At 38.1% G+C, this 24305-nt stretch overlaps 2 protein-coding genes across 9 annotated transcripts in view; one reads left to right on the plus strand and one right to left on the minus strand.

Moving 5' to 3' along the window:
• The window catches only part of AK9 (adenylate kinase 9), a 72543-nt gene extending 48251 nt beyond the window's left edge, over positions 1–24292 (minus strand). For 3 of the 8 annotated variants that reach the window (XR_005256191.1, XM_038130759.1, XM_038130761.1), the window contains exons 1-8: positions 13698–14043; positions 12218–12347; positions 9755–9818; positions 7308–7360; positions 7127–7223; positions 4314–4426; positions 2435–2635; positions 1621–1746 (exon numbers count right to left, since the gene is read on the minus strand). Coding sequence is in view for 7 of the 8 variants with exons in the window: in XM_038130759.1 (XP_037986687.1) it covers positions 1621–1746; positions 2435–2635; positions 4314–4426; positions 7127–7223; positions 7308–7360; positions 9755–9818; positions 12218–12347; positions 13698–14014 (1101 nt within the window). In the remaining variant the exon portion in view is untranslated. Of the gene's footprint in view, positions 1–1620; positions 1747–2434; positions 2636–4313; positions 4427–7126; positions 7224–7307; positions 7361–9754; positions 12348–13343; positions 14044–14239 lie in introns of those variants that run through there. The other 5 variants (XM_038130763.1, XM_038130764.1, XM_038130765.1 and 2 more) reach the window with 5 other exon arrangements.
• Positions 13949–24305, plus strand: part of FIG4 (FIG4 phosphoinositide 5-phosphatase) — a 54455-nt gene continuing 44098 nt past the window's right edge. Inside the window, exon 1 of the mRNA XM_038130767.1 lies at positions 13949–14081. Within this exon, the coding sequence (XP_037986695.1) occupies positions 14013–14081 (69 nt within the window). The 5' untranslated portion in view covers positions 13949–14012. The remainder of the gene's footprint in view (positions 14082–24305) is intronic.

Genomic DNA, 24305 nt, shown 5'->3' on the forward strand with positions numbered 1-24305 from the left:
TGTCCTAGACTAAAAAAACTAGCCCATGTCAGTTGTTAATGCCTCTCTATGAGGACTGAGAACGCTCACTCCATTCCTGACAAATGATGGCCTAACCTCAAGCCTAAAATGGTCTATTGAAGGTGACTTTACACTTTTGCAGGTAATCTGTTCCAGTTCTTTACTACATTTATGGTCATAGCTCATTTCCTGGCTCGTTTCATATAGTCTGTCTTCTATACTGTAAATTAAATCATCTGCTCTATCTAATTAAGTCTTTCTAATATTGCTCTAAAGAGAAGATAATAGTTTGTATTTCTCTTATATACAATGGCCTTACAATCTTGCTAGTACATTCATAGTATTTCAGTTTAAGCAATAGCATCTCATTTATTGACTTAGTTTTGACTAAATCCCCACAGATGGCAGATTGTCTGAAGTACTGAGGTCTAGCCAATTATTTCACATGTTGCAGTCGTTCATTAGGTTTCCTTCCTCACTGCAGCATTTATTTAATCCCAACAATTTATCAAGACATCAAAGTGTGCTTTCCAAAGTTTGTTCTACCTATCTTAATATCAGTGCAAACTGCACACCTTGTAAGCTTTTTGTTTCAATTTCAATTTCATCATCTCAAACTCTGCCTGGGCCAAGAGATAAAACCCTGTGTTCTTTTAATTTATTAGTGGACCACTAAGCATCTCCAACAACATATTCATCGCTAGTGAACCCTAAGTGAACTCTACCAACTAGTGGAATGTGTTGAAACTGTTGAAGTGTGGTATACATACTAAAGTAATTTAATCTAAACAACTTTCCATTAGCTCACTTACAAGAAATCCACATGAGATTGTGTAATGATTAAAGATACATTTTTTTGTTTTCCCCTTCACAGTAGTAACAGGTTTGTTACTCTAGCAAAGACCATTACACCACTTTTACACAATTTTATCTATAGGTTTAACTAATCCATAGGGAAATTGAAAGGCATAAACAGTAATTGTCAAGTGGGAATCAAACATGAAGATTTTGCAGTTGCTTGAACTAAGAGATTAAAAACAAAACAAAAAAAAAAAAAAAAGGAAAAAACCAAAACAAAATCCCCAATAAAACAAAATAAAAACCATACAGTAATTCCACTTTCCTGAACACAACAGGGAAAGAAAATGTCATAGCTTCAGAAATAAAAGATGTGGTAAAACAAACTAATGGGCTAATTACTGCATATATAACTCTGCAAGCAATGAAGCAGGTGAGAAAGGGAATCTACTGGAGTGGAAGACAATGGATGCAGATTACTTATGGGATTGCATTCTGGAATGGACTCTGGTAATGGCGATGAAACAATAGAGTCTTCAAATATTTCACTTACTAGATTTAGAATGGATTTGTGGTGGCAGGTATGGTTTCACTTTTAGAAGTCGAAGTTGATTACTTTATCTTGACTGCAGAGTAGAAACAACATCTACAGATAATAACTTTGTATCACTGATTTCAGAATAAATTTCAGAATGTGGGGATATGCTGTAGCATGACCATCTCAATACAACAAATCTCAAACTAAAAAAAACAATGAAAACAGTGCAAGATATTTTAAAAATCTTTTGTTATGCATACTCATATTACTTTGCTTTTTCTTACTTCTAAATGAGGAAGTATTATATCCTTGTATATTCCAAGTCTTTTCTCTGCATTTTCAAGAAAATCTTCAGGCCTCTGCACTAATTGATGAGAAGATTTTAATTTCTTACGTGGACCTTCTCCAGTCTGTAAAACAAAATTTCAAGACACAGAAATAATGTATTAAAATAATTTTTGTCTTCACTCAAATTTTAAAAAAGTAGCTTTGGAGAGTATTGCAATGAATATTAGTCAGTGACTGCTGACCACGACCCTATTCTGATGAAGTGTTATTTCTATGAATGGAGAGCAGTGTGCCTAGAACTTGCGTTGGTAAGTCTCTGGTCCCTATTATAAAATTTTAACTGGAATTCAAATCTAATACCTTTCTGAAAAAAAAGAAAATCCATTTGTAGTAGTGTAACACCAAAACCAGAAAACAAGTTAGTGTCCTGCAAATATTAGTAAAAAGTTGCTACAATAAACAAAAATTAAGAATTCTTTTATTTGTGTAGATCAAGAAAAAGGCAGTGTAGAGCCACCCTTCTCCTCCTGATACACTTTTAACTTATGGCAAAAAACAGATCAGTGAATTTTGAGTCAAAGACTGAGCCCAGGTTAAGCTATACAATGATCAATACTTGCTGTCACTTAAACCTACTATTTAAATGTTTCCCCACATCTCTTGAATCAGGACAGAAATGGAATTAAGATTAATTTTGAGCAAAATAAATTCATAACATAGTACAGTGATATTTTAGAAGATCAGATTTTTTTTGCTTTGTTTAAAGTACATTGTAATATTTTGCACTGTTTAGAAATTAGCAATATTTACCTCATCTTCTTCTCCTTCTTCTTCTTCTTCTTCTTCATCCTGCTCTTCCTCTTCTTCTTCATCCTCTTCTTCATCCTCATCTTTCTCTTTCTTACGCTTGTCAGTAACTTTAGGATCCCACTGGCTCCTCTGATATATCTCCCCTGAATCAGGGTTTTGTCTTAGTCCTGATATTCTTTGGCATAACTCATGATCTGGACACTAGCAAGGAAAAATTAAAAGGAAATTGTGTTTATTGTACTGCTATAACATCCTTTTCTTGGAGAGACAACATTTCTCTAAATTGGTCTATTAATAACAGTATTTCATTCTTGCCACAGTTATCTAGAATCTCCTTTCTTCCTTTGTTCTTGATCTAATGAAAATAGTTACAATTCTGACATATCTGTGAAAACAGCTTCAATCCCCCGAAATCAAAAGCAAAGTTAATTCTTTGACTTTGGGGCAAGGATTTTTAATGTGTATTTAGTTTCAGTCCTTTTCCCAGAGGAGATAGTAAATTCTTGACTTCATGTAGTAACACTATCTCTTTCTGGTTTAGTTAGTATCATTCTTCTATTTGTATTGTTGCATGTGAATCTATACAACACATATTCTCAACGACGGGGATTTCTCACTACATAGCATTAAGACAAAGACTGGCTTTCTGAAAAAATCAAATCTGTCCAAAAAACAGGACAAAAATATGTTTTGTTGATGTTTTAGGATCTTTCTGAGACCACAGAAAAAAAGGTTTGAAGTAGGCATTCACTAACTTTCTTTAGGCATGTTCAAGCAAATTAAATCTGAAGAGTATGGGATTAAAACAAACATTAAATCTGCAAAGTGATAGAGTAGGTCCATACCCAGAGGCTTAGCATCTGAAAAAAACAAATAGATGTACCAACTAGAATCAAAATCCCAGTAAGAATGGAACACACCACCGGAAGCTGACTATTCAGAACCCATTCTGCACATTCAAAATAGAAGACAAAACTAATCTAGTTATCATAAATAAAACATTGCTAGAGGAAGGGCCTGAAAGTGTGTTCATGACTATACATACTTTTTTATACATATTTATTTAGATGGAGTCTGGCACAGTTCACTGTGGGCCAGGTAGAACCCTCCCCAGTGAACAGCTGGGCACAATCTGGAGAATGGCACAGGCCTTGGGCCTTTCCCTGTGGACAGCTGGGGCACTGTCACCCCATTCTGACTAACAAGACAGCTTAGCAGTGTTTGGCCACAGCAGTTGGCTCGATGTCTGAAGAGACCCTCTTGCCTTGTTTTGCTTACTAATGTGGGCATAGCAAGCAAATCCATTCTTTTAATTTACATTGAGAAAGTCCTCTAAATCTCACATTACAATGGTTTATGTTTCTCTGGTTATATCAGAGTCACTTTTGTAAAATATCTGGTATGTCACATCACTGCTCATGAAGAAATTGACATTTGTAAACAAGATGAATTAATAATTAAGCAGTTTCACAATTAGTGACTGAAAATAAAACTAAGTCCTAACTACTTTCTAACTTCCATATGTGAGAAGTTTCTTCCTGCATTACACAAGTGGCAGATGTACATGTGTCCAAAATCCCATCATAATCATGTAATTCAAAGCTTCCCTTTCTTGAAAACCTCTATCTTCTAATTGGTGGAGGTGCAAAAACTGTAACTGCTGCTGAAGTTCTAGGACATGTTCATTATTTTACCTCATCAATGCTTATAGTGGAACAAACCAGTGAAACTCTATTCCAATAAAAAGGGAAGAATTTATCATTCCTCCATAAATTCTGTACTCAAGTACACAGAAGAAAATATTTTATTTGGCATGCATAGCATATGAGTCTACTAATAATTAGGAATAATACTAGGAAGTTACTGAAGATGACATTACCTTAATGTTAATCAGGAAATCCGGTTTTAATTTTAGATTCCTTATTTTCTCCATTTGTTGTGGAACAGTCATGTATTCCTCCGAGAGAGAAGGAAATCCAGTAAGAACATAACCTGCCAAATACATTTAATGGAACATATTTTAAGAGGGTTTGTCAATTATAGAGCTATTTATACTCATCTCCTTTATGTATGTAGTGGTACAATTTTAAACCACATACATGACACAACACTGCTAAAAAAACTGTGCACACTTGTCTGCTTCAGATGAAATACAGACAAAAAAAGTGTGTTGTTTTCAGCTTTTTGGAGTACTCTCAACATATGTTAACTCAATTAAAAACATGTAGACATTAAAGACTATACTCAGACCACCTGCTTTATGCACCTAGCTCAGACATTTTAGTGCCTAAAAAGTAACAAACTTTCAGTGACCAGTTTTGCCACTAGAAGACTTTATAAATAAAAGGCACTGAAAAGAGTAGCCACTCTATCATTTAAAGCAATTAAACTAGGAGTCCAAGCTTTTTACACAACCTTTAAATGGCTTGGCTTCTAATGAAGGGAGTCTGAACCACTCTCCTGCCTCTTAAGCAGAGGCCCTATGCACGCGGTATGCACATGGATCATTTGGTAAGGACCTGTTCACTCTGGACTCCTGATGCTGAGTCCTGTTTGGCAAGCAGGCGTTGGCTTGATATGACAAGCAGAGTGGTAATAATATGTTTTCCTAGTATTACAGTGCTCAGCCCCACAGATCAACTTGTGGCTTCAAGTTCCTAGGAAAGTACTATAACTGCTGATGGCTGTATGTGTGCAGTAAGAACTACTGGATAGCAACAAAATCAATATTCAAGAGGCCAGGATGAGAGACTAAACAAAAATCAGGTGGATGTTTTTAGCCAAATAATGAGAATATTCCCTTAGAGAAACGGTGCATGCTTAGAATTTTATGTGATAACATTTAAATGCAAGTCTGGGCAGCACAAAAATATGGCAGCAGTCTTTGCAAGAGGTGTTAGAAGTGAAGACTCGTACTTCTATGGAAGCTACTATCCGTAGATGCAAGAGAAGAAGAAGAAGATAAGCAATGGATGGCAAAATATATAGTCATTCCTCTGGGAAATTAAAATCCTGGATTCTAAACTGTTGATACCTTTAAAGAATTCTAACTGGTAGTGAGGTGTGAAGAATGTGCACAGCTTCTGCTTATAAACACATTCCAGATAACAACAACCAATGTGACAGCAATGGAAGTGTAAAATGGAAAACCATTCTTGGACAGAGTGTTTGCCCCCAAATCAATAATGTGAGGAGGCAAAAAATCGTTAAGTATACCTAAGGCAACTATCAACTAGATCAAAAAGTAACCAGGGGATTACCAAGAAGCTTTTGAGACACAATTATTGCGTATACTGTTTAAAAACTTGCATTTTAAAAACACCAAAGGTAAAAAAAACCAACCTTTCATACAACAGTTTCTAAAATCTTGAATGAATAATTTAAAGTGAATTGACTGATTAGCTCCTGCTGAAAACCTACTTAAGCTTCCCAAGAATTCGTTAAGATAGTAGCTGATAAACAAAAAGTTACTAGAAATACTAAAACAAAAACTAGTTTTGGAGGTCAGTTCTAGTTGGTAGGAAAACCAGTGAGGATGTTGGTTATTCTATTCCTTGCTACTTTGGGGCATGTGTAATGCAGAAAGTGTCTTGGCTACAAGAACCAAAGTTTATTCAACTTTACAGTCATGTTTACAGCCTCCAGGACCTCTGTGCTCCTCTGGGATACAAATATCTTCAGACTGCCTCGAGGAGGGGAACTCCAATAACACAGAAGCCTCTTCATGCCTTTACCAAAGTCCTCACATACATATTAAGAGACTGGCATTTCTGCCGCTACCTCTTCCAGCAGTTTTTTGTGTCCTTTTAAAAAAATTTCTTCCCTATTTCTCTTTTTTATATTGTTTTAAAAGCCTGGTTTCACCAGGTAAGGCTGTATATTTTGCAAAACTGTTGAGTCATGTACTAGAAAAGGAATAAAACCCATTGCAACTGAAAGCTTAAAAAGCAGGCTAATTTTTAGAGCAGTAAAAACTAACACTGGCACTACACCCCTCTCTCTCCTATAATGAAAATTTCAAATAAAAGTCAAAACAAGAAAAAGAAACTACATTTCCTTTTTCACCTCCCTTCCTCTTGGCAGTACATCTGTTTCCTCATCAGGGAAGCAGATTCAGACACTAGCAAGATCTGCAGCACTTGTCCTGACAGCCTCAATTAACAAAATCTTTCCTCAAATAGAAGAATTATAGCCACTACCATTACTATTCTCATCCATCCTACTCTGTGTGACAAAATGCAAAGGGAATAAACAATTTTGTAAGAGGAAAAGAAAGGCCATAATACTTTGCATTTTCAGTAATCTGTTTTCCTTTTTTTACATTGTTTAAATGCTTTAAATGTTTTTGCTGATGGATTTTTGTTATGTTGTTACAGAAGTATTGAAGAATAAAATATCTGTATTTTAAATCCTATCCTGAACAGGTAATATTGTCAAATAAGAGTCATATCTACACTTAAAATTTTGGGAAAATTATTTTCTCAAAATCAACACAACACAGGACCAGTATGACATTTTCTGATCTCCCATACTGGTAAACTAATCTCTAAACACACTTTCAGTTTATTGATATTCCACAACCTGAAGAGCATGAAAAAAAGCTAGAATTATATTTGAGCACCAATAGATGTCAAATGGATGTAAAATTATAGGTAGCACATTCTAAGAAGTTTAGGCTACAAATATACTTACCATAATGAGCAACTCCTGGTGACTCAATCATTTGCAGAATCATTTTTGTCACCAGTTCCTCAGGAATACTTTGACCTTGACAAAGCAATTTTTGACACTAGGGTAAAATGCAAAACATTGCCTTTTATAGCAAGTGTTTGTTAAAAATGTGACATAACTTACTAGAAGATTAGACCTTTACCTGAAGTCCATATTCTGATCTTTGTTGAATATTCATTTGAATTACTTCTGAGGCTAAGGAAGCATATCAAACATAAGAAAAATAATTAATACAAAAATATTTTCTAAATAGACTTGTACCTGCAGATACATGTGTACATACACATACACATACAGGAGGATGTATGTGTGCTCCAAGCAACCAGACTATTTTGAATGAAAAGCTGTTACATTTAGGGCCATTATATTTATTATACTTTGCCCATCCAGAACCTGGTGCCTTATGGCAAGGACTGGGTAGGTGCTGATTCCTACAATTTAACCCTGTGTATACCACACAAAAATGCACAACAGCAGTTTTGCAGGATTATCTGAACCACTTATTTGAATTCAATCAGCACTACTATCTTGTAATACAGAGATGAGAATTTGAGCTCAATCATTTTTAAAATTTAAAAACCAAGATTTAGAAGAAATCTTTAGACACACAAAATCATCTACTTTAGGAAAAGTGACATCCATCAAATTCAAAGACTGCCCTATGTCTCTGTGGATAGTGACATCATACTAGAATGATCATGGAAGTCTTCACACTTCTGTATGAATTAAATAATCAGACACTTTATAAAAGTTTTCAATAATGACTCTTACAGCTATATTTATATTACTAATAAACCAGGCCAGGGAAAGGTGCTGAAGCCAGGTGACCCATGCCTATTCAGCCCTAATCTTTCTTCTCAAAACACAGTGGGGCTGTTTTCCAACTGCTCCTACCAGAAATGATGACTGTTGCACATCCTACCTCTCACACTATGGATAGGTGTTTGGGAGAACAATATTTGCCATGGACCAAAACTGAGACAGGGAGTGTACTAATTAACAATACAGACAACTGAAAATCAGCAAACTGTGTGCACCCTGGCCCTGTTTTACTTATGAGTATTGATCAATTAACTGGATAAATGAATAGAAAGTATTGTGTCATTAAAAAGATTGCAAACACCTTTCCTATTCAATAATTTTCTGTCTTGGGTTTATTTTTAACCCAGCACAGGACAGATGTTGATACTCTGAAGCAAGTCCAGCAGAGGACACATGTTGATACTCTGGAGCAACTTCAGCAGAGGACACCAAAACCATCAGAAGAATGAACAGCCTAGGAAAGGCCAAAAGAACTTGTCCAGCCTGGAGGAAACCAGACAGCTCTTACTGCTATCTAAAACTACTTATTGGGAGGTCATACAGACACACCCACAGTCACCACAGAGCACAGTTAGGATAGGAGGCAACAGACGCGAGCAGGAATACAAGAAATTCAAATAGGGTAATTAGGAAGCAATTTTTCATCAAGAAGGCAGTCAAACATTGCAAAGTGTTTCTCTAGGAGGAGGTGGAGTCTCCATCCTTGGACATATTCCAGATTGAACTGAGCTGCCATTCTAGTTGACCCTGCTTTGAGAGGAATGTTTGACTCAGTCACCTCTGGAGGTCCTTTCTGAACAAAATTATTCATGTTTACATATGCTGAATTTCTTTGCTTCTTCCTTTTTTGATGTAGAAAATGAAAAAAAAAAATACTAGTGTAAGTAACGATAAGTGTGTGCACACGTGTGCATTCACTAGCTAAAAGAAGATTAAAAGAAATATCATGAACAAATAAGAAAACAGTAATTCCCTGAATTAGAAATGAAGCTTAAAAACACAGTAACTGAGATTTAGATTGGTTGCTAAGAAAGACTTTCTAATGGCAAAGAGAGTGTTACAGAGATAGACTGCTTAGAAATCTTTTAAAACAAATTTGATGAACATTTGTCAGTACTGATTTAAATACATTCAAACAGAGTGCACTGGCTTAAGTACATTCCTTAAGAAGTACATTCATTAAGAAGAAGTGCCTTCTGATTTTGGCCTGATCTATGTTTTGGACCATGGTTTTTTTTTTTTTTCTTGCTATACAATTCTATGATATAAAAATTCTACATATACCTAAGTCAAAAAAGCACTTCATTAAAAGTGATTTTTACCATGTTACAATTCTACATCTTCAAAAGAAGTAAAGTTACTTCATTTGATAAATAACTCTGTTTCCTGGAGTACATCCCCTTGCATTGGACACTGCACAAACCAAAAGGAAAGAGCCTCCTATGGTCTGCACTGGAAAATGTCTGTACTCTTTGGAGTTGAATGAGTTGCCCCTGTGTGAACAAAAAGGGTCACAGGAACCCCCTTACAGGATTTGGAATAGAATTTATGATTAAAAAGAACCCCACAGCAATTTTTCTAAGCCTTTCAATAACTGAAAGACCGTGATCAGTAATTTTATTTCTGGTGAAATGATTACTTGGTCTTATCAGAAGTGTTTGCTGCAATCAGAAACATGCCCTTTGAATTACAGGGAACAGTGAGGGTATTCTAAACCAAAAGCTATTGTGGAGCCAATACAATGTTCTAAGTATAGCATGTGTTTACCTTCTATTAAAATGCAGTTCCATCTCTGTGCTAGTTTGCTAGCTAATGTTTTCTTTCCAGAACCCTTAAAATGAAAAATACACTTTAAAAAGTAAAACAGATAGAATAAAACCAAACATATAACACAATGAAGAATATACTTTCACATAATAAAAACAATGAAAATCTACCATTGGAATCAGGGCCTCTGAGTCACACATTGGGCAAACACAAAACACTCTTTTTAACACCAGTCTCTACTTCATATTGCCCAGCATTGCTAATACGCTGCTACTTGTAGCTAATTATCTCCAAAGTCATTATACTGAGTTTGTTTCTGAGTAACTCTGTTTAAAACTCAGCTATGATTTGACCACAAATTCCTATGAGAAACTCCTTAGGACTAAAATTTATTATCTTCAGCCTCAAAGCAAATTATGATGGAAACCTACACAACCCTTTCTGAGTAGGGTACATCAGGATAATATTTTTTCACTAAAACAACAAATGCTTAAAAACTGCCCTTGTTAGTCCACAAATCTGGTTAGATACTGACAAAATCTTTATTATTTACATTAATTCAGAGGAAAACCAGTATAACTGAGAGCTATAAGACTTCCAAGAGTGATTAATTGAATGGGATTTTGCAAAACTCACCGTCTTCCACCCTTAGGATTGTGCCCATTTTTTAGAAGGGCACATAAGAAGACCTATTTTGACAGTTTCTTGTCCTTGATAAATTTTGTGATAAAAAATAGCGAAACCAAACAAATAAATTACATTCCCAGTTAAGAGTGTATCAACACTCCAGCCTACTCATACCTTACATCTTACAGGTGTGATGAGAATATATGTACTTGGCTTTGTTTTAATGGCATTATGTTTTTAATTTAAAAGATATATCTTAGATAGGATAGGCACTCTGCACATCAGTCAGATACATAAAAGATATTACCATAAAATAAACTATTTCATTCCCTGCTTTCCTGGTAAGGTCTGTACAATTTCAATACCTTGTTTTATTGATGTCAAGCATCTACTGAAGGCATTGGTTGAGAATTTTTTGAGAATATTTATGAGAATTTTTTCTACTGTCTTTCAAAAAGCATTTTATGGTGGTTTGGTCTATGAAACATAAAGTTATCTTTTTCGTGCAAGGTTAAAATTTTGATGGTCATTTAAAACTTGATGAGTTAGTAGTTTTTCTGTTGAGCTGAGTGCACTCTTAAAAGTGCATAAGACACTCTTGAATCAAAAAAAAAGAACTCTCTTCAGCAAACCGAGGCAATAATGCAAACTCACATTTGGGAAAAAAAAGGAAATCTGAAAAGTTTAGGTTTACAAAACATCAAATTTTTCTAAGTTAAGAAGGCCACAAATTAGTTGAGAAAAAGACATATCTTGAATTATAGTTAAGAGGTAGTACAGATCCTTTTATCAGGACACCTTGGTGGATTTTGAATGTTTCCAAATATATAGGATATAATTTTGTCAAAGTTTTAATATTAAGATGTGTAATATCTCATTGCATGTCTGTAAGTCAGTACATTAACCTGAAGGTTCTTTTATACCAATTTATGTCTTTAATATGTCAAGATTATAAAAACTAAAGTATTTTAATAGCATTGTTCTGGTTTTGGCTGGGGTAGAGTTAACTTTCTTCACAGTAGCTAGTGTGTTGCCGTGTTTTGGATTTGTGCTGAAAAAAGTGTTGATAATACAGAGGTATTTTTGTTACTGCTGAGCAGGGTTTACACAGAGCCAAGGCCTTTCCTGCTTTTCATACTGCCACACTGGTGAGGAAAAGGAGGGTGGATGGAAGCTGGGAGGGAACACAGCTAGAAAGATAACTCTGACTGACACACAAGCATGTTCCAAAGCACATGGTGTCATGCTCAGCATATAAAGCTGGGAAAGAGAAGGAAAGGGAAGTACTTCTGGAGTGATATCATTTGTCTTCCCAAGTCACCATGAAGCATGATGAAGCCCTGCTTTCCTAGGGATGGCTGAACATCTGCCTGCCCCTAGGAAGTGGTGAATTAATTCCTTGTTTTGATCTCATGTGCATGGCTTTTGTCAACCCATGTATTTTATCCCTTTTACCTTTCCGATTCTCTGTCCCACCCCACCAGGGTGAGTGAGTGTGCAAAAGGCTGTGTGGGGTTTGCTTGCTGGCTGGGGTTAAACCACCACAAAAATAAAACCAATCCATTTTGCCAATGTCAAAAGAGAAGAAACGTTTTGAGCAACGTGTAACTTTTAAGTACAGTAATACCATTTTTAATCACAACTGACTGAAGGAAAAAACTGGTCTCATTAAATAAGACCCAAATTTTTACCATCCTCTGCAGGATTTGAAGGGTGGCAAAATCCAAAAAGCAGGTATTTGACCCTTTTGATAGCACTGGTAAACTAATGTTTTGAAAGGAAAAGTAAAATTGTTAGCAGAATATCTGACAAAAACACATCTATCAGACATCTTACTGGCTTTCCAAAGACAATTAAGCACGTGGGCTTGGACAACAGAAAAGATCTTTCAGCTTCATCTTCATCAAAGATGTCTGTAAAGTGCTGAGCTTGTTTTTCCTCTAGTGAAGCCATGTGTTTTCTAAGGCTAGAAGGAAAAAAAGAATTTATTGTAAAGTACAGTAGTTACACGTGTGTAAAATGACCTTAAAATGGAAGCGAATTACAAGGTTAATGGATTTGTAAAAAAGAAAGCTTTTTAAAAGAAGAAAAAGCATTTACAGAACATACATCATATGAAAGAAAAATCCACTTATGAAAAACAAAGGACTGTTGGAACAACCCCTGATCATGAGCTGTTGATGACTTCTTCATGAGTGTCATATTGCTTATTGCTCTTTTTTAGTTGTTTTGTTGATTTTTCCTTCCTGCTCCAATTACCACACAATTGTAACTTCTCTCTGGTCCCTGAAATGGGCTATGGGCCTGCCAAGACTTTTGGTTTTGTGCATCAGACACAGAAGGGCCCTCTCATGGTCAACGGAGCTACTCTCTGTGTCCACACAGGCAGGTACACAGATAAGACTCTGCGGAATTAAATCACAGTTCTTGATCTCTTCCACCATCCTCTTCACAAATCCCAGCTCCTCCAGGAATGCAGGCAGTAGCAAGTCCAGTGCTGCACAACAAATTAAAACCTAAACAAATTTCTAATTTGTTTATTTAAAATTAAGATAAGTTGGAGGAAAATTTGCATGGACCTTTCAAACAAAAATGGAGGCCAAAACATGAGGAGCTTGCTGAAGTTTGTTTGTAAAAGGCAAAACAAAACCCCACTGTCTTTACAGGGCCACTTCAGTGTCACAGCCCCAGAAAAACCCACATACAACCACCCAACCCAGCACAGCCCTAAACAACTCCCAATCAGTTTTACATTAAATTAAAAAATTCAACTAGAGAAATCGACTTCAGGATGAAAATCTGAAAAAGTTTGTCTTGAAACATCAAACCCAAATGTTCTGACACATTAAACATTTTATTATTAAAAATTTTAATTATTATTAAAATTATTATTATTATTAAAAAAAAAAGAAAAAAAGCCATACATGCGGACCAACTCCCCATTGCCCCGACAGAAACTCACCGGCTGAGCTTTACCTGCCGTTCCCAGCAGCCTCGCTCCCTCCCAAATCTTCACAAGGGCCAATTTCCTAATTCACAAAACCCACCACAACCAAAGCAAAGAATTGAACCACACACACACACACACACACACACACGCCCCTCTACACACACCCAGGACGATTTCCCGGCGGCAGTCCCCCTCCCGGTGGGAGCCCCGCCGTGCGCGCCCCCGCTGCCGCCACCGCCCCGCGCGCCTCCGCTGCCCGGGCAACGGCCGCACCCCGCCCCCTGCGGGAGGGACAGGCCGAGGCCCCGCCCCACACAGGGGCGTGAGCGGGGCTGCGGAGCTGTTCCTGGTGCTGACCGTGCTCACCCCGCGGGAAGAGGCTCCCGGCGGGAGCAGCGAGTGCGGATGCGACGCCGCCGCCGCCGCCGCCGCCGCCTCGCCTGCCCCGGTTCCTCGCCGCTGCGGCCGCGCCCGGAGGCGCCGTTGCCCTGAGGCCGCGCGTGACGCGGCTCCGCGACGCAGGCGCGCTCTCGCGTTCCCCCGTGGGCGCGCCTGCGCGTTGGCGCGCCGGCATTTCCGGGTTCCCTGGATGCCGGCCGTGGTTCGGCGCTCAGCCCCGCAGTGTTCCTCCCCCGGTTCCCGGGCTGTTCCCGGGCAGCCCCTGCCGCTCTCGCCCCCGCCATGCCGGTGGCGGCCGCCGCCCCCCTGATCAGCTCCGTGCAGAAGCTGGTGCTGTACGAGACCAGGGCTGTAAGTAGCGTCCCCCCCCGGCCGCCGCCGCAGGTCCCGGGGCTGCGGCCGCCGCTCAGCGCGGGGGGGATGTCCCGCGCCCCCCGGTTGTGTTGGCTCGGCCCTGCCCGGAGCTGCTGCCTCGGGTGGGTTGCAGCTTGTCAAAAACTGCGCCTTACCTTTCTTTTCGTGTGTTGGGATCTGGTTCTTTTTTGGTCACACACTCAAAACATCCCGAGAAGTGCGAAGAAATAAGGTTTTCAAGTTCTTGCTTTCGCTGTGTCTCTGCCTCGTGACTCAAGCGGAGCAGTGGCCTCTGCCGGGCAGGTCAGCGCAGGGCCCTGCGGTGGGGGTGCTGCCGCGGTGGGAACGAAGGTTGGGCCCCTGCTTGTTCTGTCCCGTGGCTGCTGTCACACTGCCAGGAGAACGGGGCTCCCCCGTGCCACGGGGAGTTAAAGCTGGACAGCTGAACGTGTCCGGAATTAATATTTGAATTAAGAATGGCCAAATTTGTTATTACCTGTGCCGACCTGTCTGCTGTTTATAACACACTTCAGTCCTCATTGTCTGAATGACTGGTGAAACAATTTCCTAAGTTTTCACTCTGACCCCTGGAAGTAAGCTCTTGAAGATTTTCAGCATTCCTTACGTCCTGTTGCAGAAACTATAGGCATGTGTTGTTCACAGTGCTTTTTTGGCAAAGTGGATTGGAGGTTGGAGTGGTAATTGCTGCTTTAGCCATGTGATGAGCACATTGTGAGTCAGAAGCCAATTCTTGGTGTAAATACCACTGTGTTTACCATTCCTTAGCGCCCAATGAAATTTCTTTGTGTTTCATAGTATGTTGGTTTCGTCACTTGAGGTAGTTTTTAAAAGGTTTATGTACCATGGCTCTAAATGCAAGTTAAGTCTAGTTTCAAGTTTAGGTGTTACCTGTACTGATAACAGAAAGGTAATTTATACACTGAAGCCCCTTGGAGACTTCCCAAAATGTCACAGATGCGAGAATGATCTCAGTATAAATAGAGATCTGACTTCCAGCTTTGCTTCTGTCAGAAGCAGATTTGTGCTTTTGTCATAATTCCCCACTGAACAGCCTATGAAACAGAGACAGATTAAAGTATGCAGAGTTATTTTTACAAGTAAAATTTAAAAATAAAGGTCACACTCCAGAAAGTCATTCCAAAGTATTACTTTTTACCTATGCCTAAATTAATTTTGAAAGCTACCTTATTTATCTTTCTCATTGTTGCTGGTAAAGGCTATTTTTTGTTCTATTTTCCGCTAAGATATTGTTATATGTGAGTAGGGCACTGGGCAAATGTGATTTCTGAATCAAGTCCTGTATTACTCAGTTTAGTTGTTCTTGGCTCACAACTCATGCTACATCTCAGTTAGCTGAGATTTGGCTTCTAGTGACTGCCATGTGTGGATACCTGGCCTGCTTCTCTCTGTTGCTGAGAGACAACGTGCTGTGAGCAGGGCAAATATTGTGCTGTGGAGTTCTGTCAGCTATCTGCCATTCTCTGGGCGTCTCCAGCTGATGGTGTTATTTCAGGAGCCACAGTCTTTTGCATTTGGTAAGTGGTAGCAGTGCCTGAATGGATGGGTTTGTCCATGCTGTGCTTTGTTCAGAATTCAGCGAGGGGCAGATCCAGCAGTCTTGATCACTCCAGGAGGCAAGATGGTTTTCACCAGCTGTGAAAGGCAGTGGTTTGTGGATGAGCGTGTGCTGTTTGAAATGTCTCAGCTGAGCAAGGGTATCTCAAAGCTGTTACTTCAGTCACTTCTTGTGGGTGATGAAAATGGAACTTTTTCCCCGAGTAAGGTTTTGTTCTTACTTTTAAAAAGTACAAATTGAAGCACTTTGTGGTTTAATATTCAAATTCTAGTGATTTTTTCAAAAGAAAAAATTCAGTAGGAATCATTTTGGTATGATTATTTGAAAAGGCTTGCTGCACTCAATAAATGCCTGGACTAAGGGTGTTAGAAGGGACTTACAGAGAATGCCGAGTTGAGCCCCCTGCTCACAGCTTCAACAAGCTCAGGGTGTGCAGCTGAGTTTTGAATACCTTCAAATGTATTGATTTTACATCCTCTGCAGACCACCTGCAAGAGTTTGTCTCTCTTACCTACACTTTGCTGTTGCATGGTTTTGGACAGCAGCAAGATGCTGCCAAAGCTTTCTGAAGGCTGAACAAACCTAAACCCAGTTATTTTAGCCTCTGCCAGCACACCACGTGTTCTGTCATGTGGATCATCTGGAGAGCTCTCTGCTGGAATCACTCTGGTATATAAATGTCTATCTTGTACTGGGGAGCCCAAAATTGGACTTCTGGTTTGATCAGTCCCTGTTACAGCTCATTCAGTGTCATGTTGTGCTGCTGACAAACTTCTCCCTGAGGTATCCCTCATGCCATCTCCTTTGCATAAGATCTCACAATCATGGAGTTGCCAGCTGTGACAGTCACTTGTACAGCATAAGCATCATCCAAAAATAAAAATGAATAGCTTTCTCCTGTTTAGGTGCTCTTCTGATTTCCCCAAGGCCATAGACTTGCTAGATCCAGCATATGGGATTTGTAGTTTTGTCAGATACAGGCTAACATGAGACTGTATCCTAAGATTTCTAGTGCAAAGAAGGAATTATTTAAGTTGTCAGCAGTGGGAGAAACAATGATGTTTACAATGGTCATAGAGTGTATTCCTGTAAAATCTCTCTGTGTTAAAGCAGAAAGAGATGAAATGCATGAGGAAGTGGAAAAAGTGGAAATGGTTTACAGAGGGTAAACCTTTGTTTGGATTTCTTTTTAGATAAAAATACAGTAGTGTTATTGAAGTCAAAGAGGACAGGCTCTGGTAGTGTTCTTTGAGTCAAATGAGAGACTCCAGGAGGTGAGGAGAACTGAATTCACGGCGTCGATTGAATTAACAGAGAGCCAAATTCTATATTTTCTATTAATGTTTATATTTAGGGCAGTTGCTGAAACCTACCTTTCCAGATGATGCTTTGGGTCAATAAATGCCATGGAGATGTTAACTGTAGCTCCTGCTTGTCCTAGGAAGTTGAAAGCTTGTTTAGAAGTAGTCAGAAAGATGAACGGAAGGTTTTATTCAGATCAATGCCAATTATCTTTCCTTTTATACATATATTGATCACTGAAATGCACACCAGAGGGCACTAAAGATATTTGAGCTCTGTGACTAATAAAAAACAAAAGATATTTTCCTCTCTTCTTCAGGAGAAGATGGAACTTTTGTGTTTCCCTGATGAAGCCCACCTGAAAGCTGTATGTTAGTTCAATGGAAATTATCATTCCCTGAGGCAATGTGACATTGAACAAGACAATTTGTGTTAAGTCATATCACTTGCCTATCTTTCAGGATATTATGAGGCTTAATTAATAGTATTTTATTCTAGTCAGGTTCTCTTACAGTCTTCATCTCCACAATATCCAAATGACTTGCACAAGCTTATTAAGTAAAGTGACTGGCATAATTACCTGTAGATATTTCTGCCCTTTATTCACCAGAGAAAACTATGGGCATTTGCTTTATTTTAAATGTTGTTTATTTTAATAATAACACTGTAAAGATTTTTGTATTAAAAACTCGAAAGGTTACATATTTAATGTTGAAGTTAATCTGTGGTCAATTTGGAGAAACTTCAATATAGAATACAATTTCACAGAAAAAGCTATGGATTTTTTACTGAATTATGAAGTCCACTGATTTATATAGATGGGTATCTGACACATTCAAGAAATGTTGAAAGTGGTGAGCAGCCTACTGGGCAACCATTAGCTATCATAATTTTCTAGCTAGAAGTGGCTGTGAAATGTGGTGTCTCTGGAAGAGTTTCATGAGCAGTAGACAGCTCCTTTTAGCGGACTCTCCTATTCCCAGTGTATTGGCGTTCTAGGAGTGATAGTAATGTGGCGGAGCAGAGCATGGAATTGGGACGAGAGGAGCAGTTTTGGGCAACTCAAGAAGACACTGTTTCTGTCTTAACTGTCTTGCCATAGTGCTGGTTTTATGGCTGTAAAATAGAGAAAGTTGATCTACTGATGTGTGTGGGCACTGAGAGCATTTATGACCAGGGCAGATAGGTGGTGGCATAGCAGTGATGAGAACACCACAAGTTTTGAAGGATATGTGCTAGTCAGGCAGAACAAAACTAAAGTGCAAAAGTGGATACATCCCACTTGATGTGAAAGATGTACCTACAAATGTCTGCCTAAGTTCTGGCAACATGGGTTTTATTTATTTTGTTCTCTGTTGTCCTGGCTGTCATTATATGATCACTAGAGCAACAGGAGAGAGATACACATACAGATTTGGTTTTGGTATGAATCCGCCTTTCTGGATGGGAGGCTTGTGGATAAATGATCACACATTGGTGTATTTAAGGGTAATGATTCTATGGGAAAAAAAGGCATTTATTTTAATGTAAAAAAAAGATGAATAAAAATAGGCACTCTCTATTACAAATTTTTATTATTAAAACTGAGTTTGTTATGGCCCTAAAAACTAAATAAATACTATTATTTGTTTAAAGTAGAATTACTTTGAGTATGAATGTACTGAACAAGGGATGAAGAGAAAGTGAGTAACAAGAATAAAGGTACAAAAAAGGGATCAATCAAAGTGATGAGGTAAAAATAAATATACTAACCAGTGAAATGACTGAATATTTTCAAGTCACTCAAGTCAAGGATAGTGCTGTGACTGGACTATGACAAATGGAATATTTAATCCATTCTGAAGTCCTGCATATAGGAAAGTAATTCCAAATTCAGGCAAATGACATAAAACACAGTCTAGACTTAGGAAGATGCTATCAGATTACTTAAGAAGATGCTATCAGATTAACCTGGTTGTATTGCACATTTTAATCTAAAAATTAGACGGCCTTATGTATTTAAATCAAATTGTCTATTGAGATGCAGTGCCACAAGGAAAATCTTTGTTATGGAAGGAAGAAGCTTAGTAGAGAAATTAGTAGATAAATTAGTGTGGCGTGAATGAGGAATCATCTGATAGGGATGATTTTTTTCAATTAATGTTTTTAGGACTGATGTACTTAAGCATTTTCATTAATGTTATTAGCTCAAAACGTGGACCAGCTGTGATTAGTCTTTTACGGTATTGTAAATAATTAGGATAATCAGAGCACAATAAAGTAAGAAATTATGATGATGATCCTCGGGAGTAGATAAAATAAATAATTTGAAGTATAATGGTAAACTATAAAAGTTCATGCACCTTACAATGGATTACACATCAATGAAATTTTACTGAGTTCATCAGCTCTGAAGCAGAAGAGGAGAAGGAGGATCTGGGTGTTTTATCTGAAGGAGTTGGGTGGGTTGAGCTGCTGATGAATTACAGCTCTGAAAAAGAGAGATGTGGTTATTTGTGGTATGGTCATTAATAAAAAATACGAATGTATCTCTAGAATAAAATCTTGTACGGTATATTTACAGTCCATATTCATCTAAGAAACAAGAATTCACCCAGGAATAGGTCCATTGAGGCTCCAGTGAGGTAACATACACGCTAGTAATGTCTTTAGAGGAGTAAAGGGACAGCAAGACTTCTTCAGTCTATTGAAGTGACTGCTGAATAGGCATCCAGTTACTTATTTTTCTGAAAGCATTCCAGCAGAATAGATGCTAAAGAGCAAATAAGTATTTGGCTAAATAAAAGTGTATAGATAGATAATTAATAGATTTAGTTTAGAATTAGAAGGGAGAATCTGGAGGAATCCTTAAATACTACTTCAATGGAGTAGCAAGAGAAAAGTCCTGTTAGGGACCAAAAAGCTTTGGTTGCCTTGGGACAAAAGGGATTCATGGAATTCTGTGGCTTGTAAGATGCAGAATGGGTACTCATTCCTATGTGACCAGGGAGTGTTCTTAAAATTTCTCCTGTTGAAGGAGCTTCTTTTGAAGAGTTTCAGCAGATTATGGGAGGCAGACGGCTCTGCTTTTCCAAGTGCCTCTCTTTGCGCCTTATCATGTCTTCCTTTCTTCATGTCATTCTGCCAGTTTCTATGAAACATGATAGTCAGACACTTCCAGAATTACTCTAGTACTGTAGAAAGAAGGAGCAGAGTGGAGTTTTTACATTGAGGTGTAATTATACTATGATTCTGTTTTTACTGTCAGTAAATACCTTCTCCCCAGGTCAAGTCTGTTTTGCCTGTAGTGGTAAATGTTAGGCAATCTTTCTGTCCTGACTCATCACCTTTTCCATCTTATTTTCTGTGTGTGTCCTGTTGAGGAGGGGGAGTGAGAGAGCAGCTGGGTAGGGATCTAGAAGATGGCCATGGTGAACCCACTTTTTCTGGGCTTTGTGTTTTTAGACACATGCATGGTCTCAACAGGTAAAATTTGCAAGCTTTTTGTCTAAGGTCCTAAGTGTTTTCTTAATGCTATTTGAAGATTTGAAAATTTGCTGTATTAGTGCACTGCCTATTTTTCAACTTGTACTGTATTTTTGCGCTTTTTTTCCCCTGCTGATGAAGCTCTTTGTAGCTGTTTAACTGAGGATTGAAAAAGTTTTTTGCTGTGCTAGCATTTCTTAATCATAATTAGTCTATACAAAGAAGTATATCATAGTTATAGACTTGGAGTTCTAAGAAGTAATCTTAAGGAAAAAAAATAAGTAAGCAGAATGTTTGATTTCAGAACTATTATCCTGCCATTAAAAACCAAATTTCAGTAAGTCTTTTTATTTTTTTTGTCTCCTTTGAGAAGAAGCTGTTTTGCTTGCTTTGGCTGAATCAAAAGATTGATAAAAGATGGTGTAAAGCCTTTCAATTAGATTGCTTTAGTTAAAACTCTGTCCCAGGTGGAAATGACTAATGCTGTTCTATCTTGTGGTTGCCTAGTGATAATTGTGCAATAAATTAAGCTTCAGTCCAGCTCTTGTAGCTGCCTGGTGTTTTGCCATAGTTGGTAAAGTGTGCTTGTTAACAAATTTCAGCAAAGGCCAGGGGCACAGTAAACCTGGAAGCAGCATGGGTCACCTCAGGTGTGGTTGGAAGGCTCGGACCAGAGCAGGGTGAGGGAGCCAGCAGTTTCTGCTGCAGTTCTGTTCTGTGGAAAAAGTACTTTGTTGGTCAAGGTTGCTTGTTTATCTAAATGCACTGGCTGTGCTGTGGAGTGGAATTGTTTGAGACACTTGGGAAATGCTTCAAATTATTCAATTCAACTTAGTAGTAAACAGAATGAAGTAATAAGGATAAATACTCCAGAAAGGTTTCCATAGCTTTTGCTCTTTTATATTGTAACAATTTCTGTTAATCAAAAGAGTTGTAAACACTACGGCACATTTTAGCTTTGATTAATTTTACAATTATATTACAACCATGGAAATTTATTTGCTGTCACATGCTCAGTGTTGTGTTGATTTGGTTTTTTTCTTTATAATTTCTTAGTATTCATGTGATGGGAAATACAATTGCAGCACATATTACTGATACTGTTTTATTTGTGCTCTGTGTCATCCAGTAAGATAGACTTATTTATTCATTAGGTGCATAAATCGGGTAGCAGAAACAGCTAATGCTGAAGTGTCTTTTTGTGTATTTTTTTCATCATTAGTTTTCATACAATCTTTGTTTTTCTTTCAGATCTTGATGGTTAAATATGAGTGGGCATATCAGGCTGTTTTTCAAGTAATTCTAGTGTTAGCCAGTCCTGAAAACTTCCCAAGCAGAGGTCTAATTTTGGGTTCCTAGTTTTGAACTCTAACCCAATTCAAAAGTTTTTGCAGATATTTCCTTTATTACTTCCACAAGAATGTCAATATCCTCTGACATGCAGTAGGTAACATGCCCATTTGCTAAGTAGAGATTTCTCATTGCACCCCTTACTTTAACTCCATTGATGCTCAGGTTTGATGCTGCTCTCAAGTGACCTTCCTTAATACAGTGCACAGTCTGGCTCTCTAGCTTAAACCCTGTAAATTAGTCTTTAAATGACTTCAGAGAGCCTGTCAAGTACCATTCATTATGGTGGTTGCTTCCATGGTCTGCAGGTACAATTACTCCTCATCTAATGTAACGCTGCTGCTCCTGTTCTAAGCAGCTGCAGCAGCACCCAGTGCTGGCCCTGTAGCTGTGCACAGCCCTCTATTGCAGCTGCCAAGGTGATGTGAGTGATGCATTCCTCATGCACTTCCTTGTTTTATTAGTTAATTAAAATGATAATGGAGAAGTATCCAGCTGAACTTCCTTAGAAATAGCATTTGCAACTCTATATCCATCTCTTTCTCACTCTCTCTCCCCCCCTTCCCATGTGTCATGTGTGTTCCAATTTTAAATCTGCTATATGGTCCAACCTGCCTTTAGGACAAGCATCTTAGAGTTTTGCTCTTCTATTTTTATTCAATATTATTTGTTGGTAACCATAGGGGTCCCTTTGGGAAGAAATTGCACTCATTTAGTGAGCTGGACATAGTGGGACTATGTGCATAGTGAATTCAGCATAGTGAATCACTGTGCTGTACTGCAGTATTATGGAATACTTAGAATTGTTTACCTTTAATTAACTAACAGTTTTCTACAAATAAAGAAACTGTACTCCTGAAATGCATACTAACTTATCAGCTGAGTATTACAAATTAATATATTTCCCTCTGCCAATTCACCTTTGCTGCCTAAGAAGAAGATGGTATAATGGCATGGTCAAAGCAAGTGTCTGTCTTGGTGGTTGGGTGTTTCTTGCAGATGATGTATGATAGCAGCAGAAGAGCTGTACCATTTGGTGCCATGCACTGTTCTTGTCATTTCCCTCCTGGGAAGCAAGAGCTTGGCGCTAAGGGATCCCCTGCAGAGGCTGCTCTAAGGAGGCCGGACTGGAGAGCCTGGGCTGTGCACTGCAGGACATCAGTGCTGGAAAAAACCCTGTGCCAAATCAGTGCTTTCCTGTGCCAAAGTGCTGCCTCAAAGGCTTCAGTGAGGGAGTGGTGTGATGGCATATGAATTTGAAGGGCCTTCTTACTGTCATTTGGGAGAAAACAGCAAAACTTACCATTCAGTTACCGCAGTAATGTCAGTGTACAAGGTGGAGCCAGAAGTTGGTGGTGTGTCCTTTTCTGGCTTTTAAAGTTAAGTATTTTTTTTTCCTGTTTAGAGATTACTGAATATCTATACGCTTTTGTAAATGCAAGGAAGTTGAAGATATCTTTAAGTTCTTTTTTCACCCTAAATATTTTGAGAGTAAAAATGTTTCTTAACATCTAATTGGTATAAATTATGAAATTGTGAGGTTTGCATGAATATGATTATTGATTTCTTTTCCCACATCTTAAATCCATGTGACTCTTAGAGTTAAGAGCTGACTGCGTAAATCCACGTGAAATTGCAATGCTTTCCTACTAGGTTGAGCATTATTAATGAGTTCCACCTTGCTGTGGTAGCACCACACTGATTAAATGAATTAGAAAAAATGAGAGCTACTTTTAGCAAGTCAGTCCTGCAACCTGTGCTTATTGTTGATTCCTCTAAATGTGGAAATTAATTTATAGGTTGATCTTCTTACATAAAAGATGGACATACTATATGTTTATCTGTGGTCATTCTTTCATATTTTAAATGTGAATTAAAGCTAATGGTTTTTTAAACAGTAGTATTGTTAACCAGAAAATTTTAGTTTTGCAGAAGAACATTGTTGAGAAGAATATCATAGCAAATATAAATAAAAATAGAAGAAAACTTGCAGTACTTAAGTACTTACAATTTTGCAGTGTTTAGTATGGATCAGGAAAGACTAGTTGACAGAAATAGCAAAGGAGTACAATATAGCAACAGAAGTTTTAGATCATGAAAAGTGAAAAAGTCATCTATAAGCTTCTGCTAAATTTTACAGAGCAAGTGAAAACAAGTAATGGCTGGGGCAGGATATGGTTGGACAGTATCTGGTGTAAATTTCAGTTTATCTTCTCTAAGCAGGTTTTAACCTTTGATTTTAATTTTTTTTCCTCCTTGTAAAAAGGAGAGAAAGAGGTCTTTTAAGTTGTAGAGGTTGGTTGTATACAAATATACCTCCTAAGATACTGGTGTCTAAAACAGTTTATTAACAGTCCATATGGAATATTGCATATTTGATGTTAGTAGTAGTGGATCTAGTCTAGGCAAAATGTAAATGGCATTGCTGATCTCTTAGGTTACACTGGGTTTTGGTTGCTGTATCTTGTATAATAGTCTGACTTGTTTTCTTGGTTTTCTTTTGTGTA

Source organism: Motacilla alba, chromosome 3, assembly GCF_015832195.1.
Source record: "Motacilla alba alba isolate MOTALB_02 chromosome 3, Motacilla_alba_V1.0_pri, whole genome shotgun sequence".
In the NCBI taxonomy this organism is placed as follows: Eukaryota; Metazoa; Chordata; class Aves; order Passeriformes; family Motacillidae; genus Motacilla; species Motacilla alba.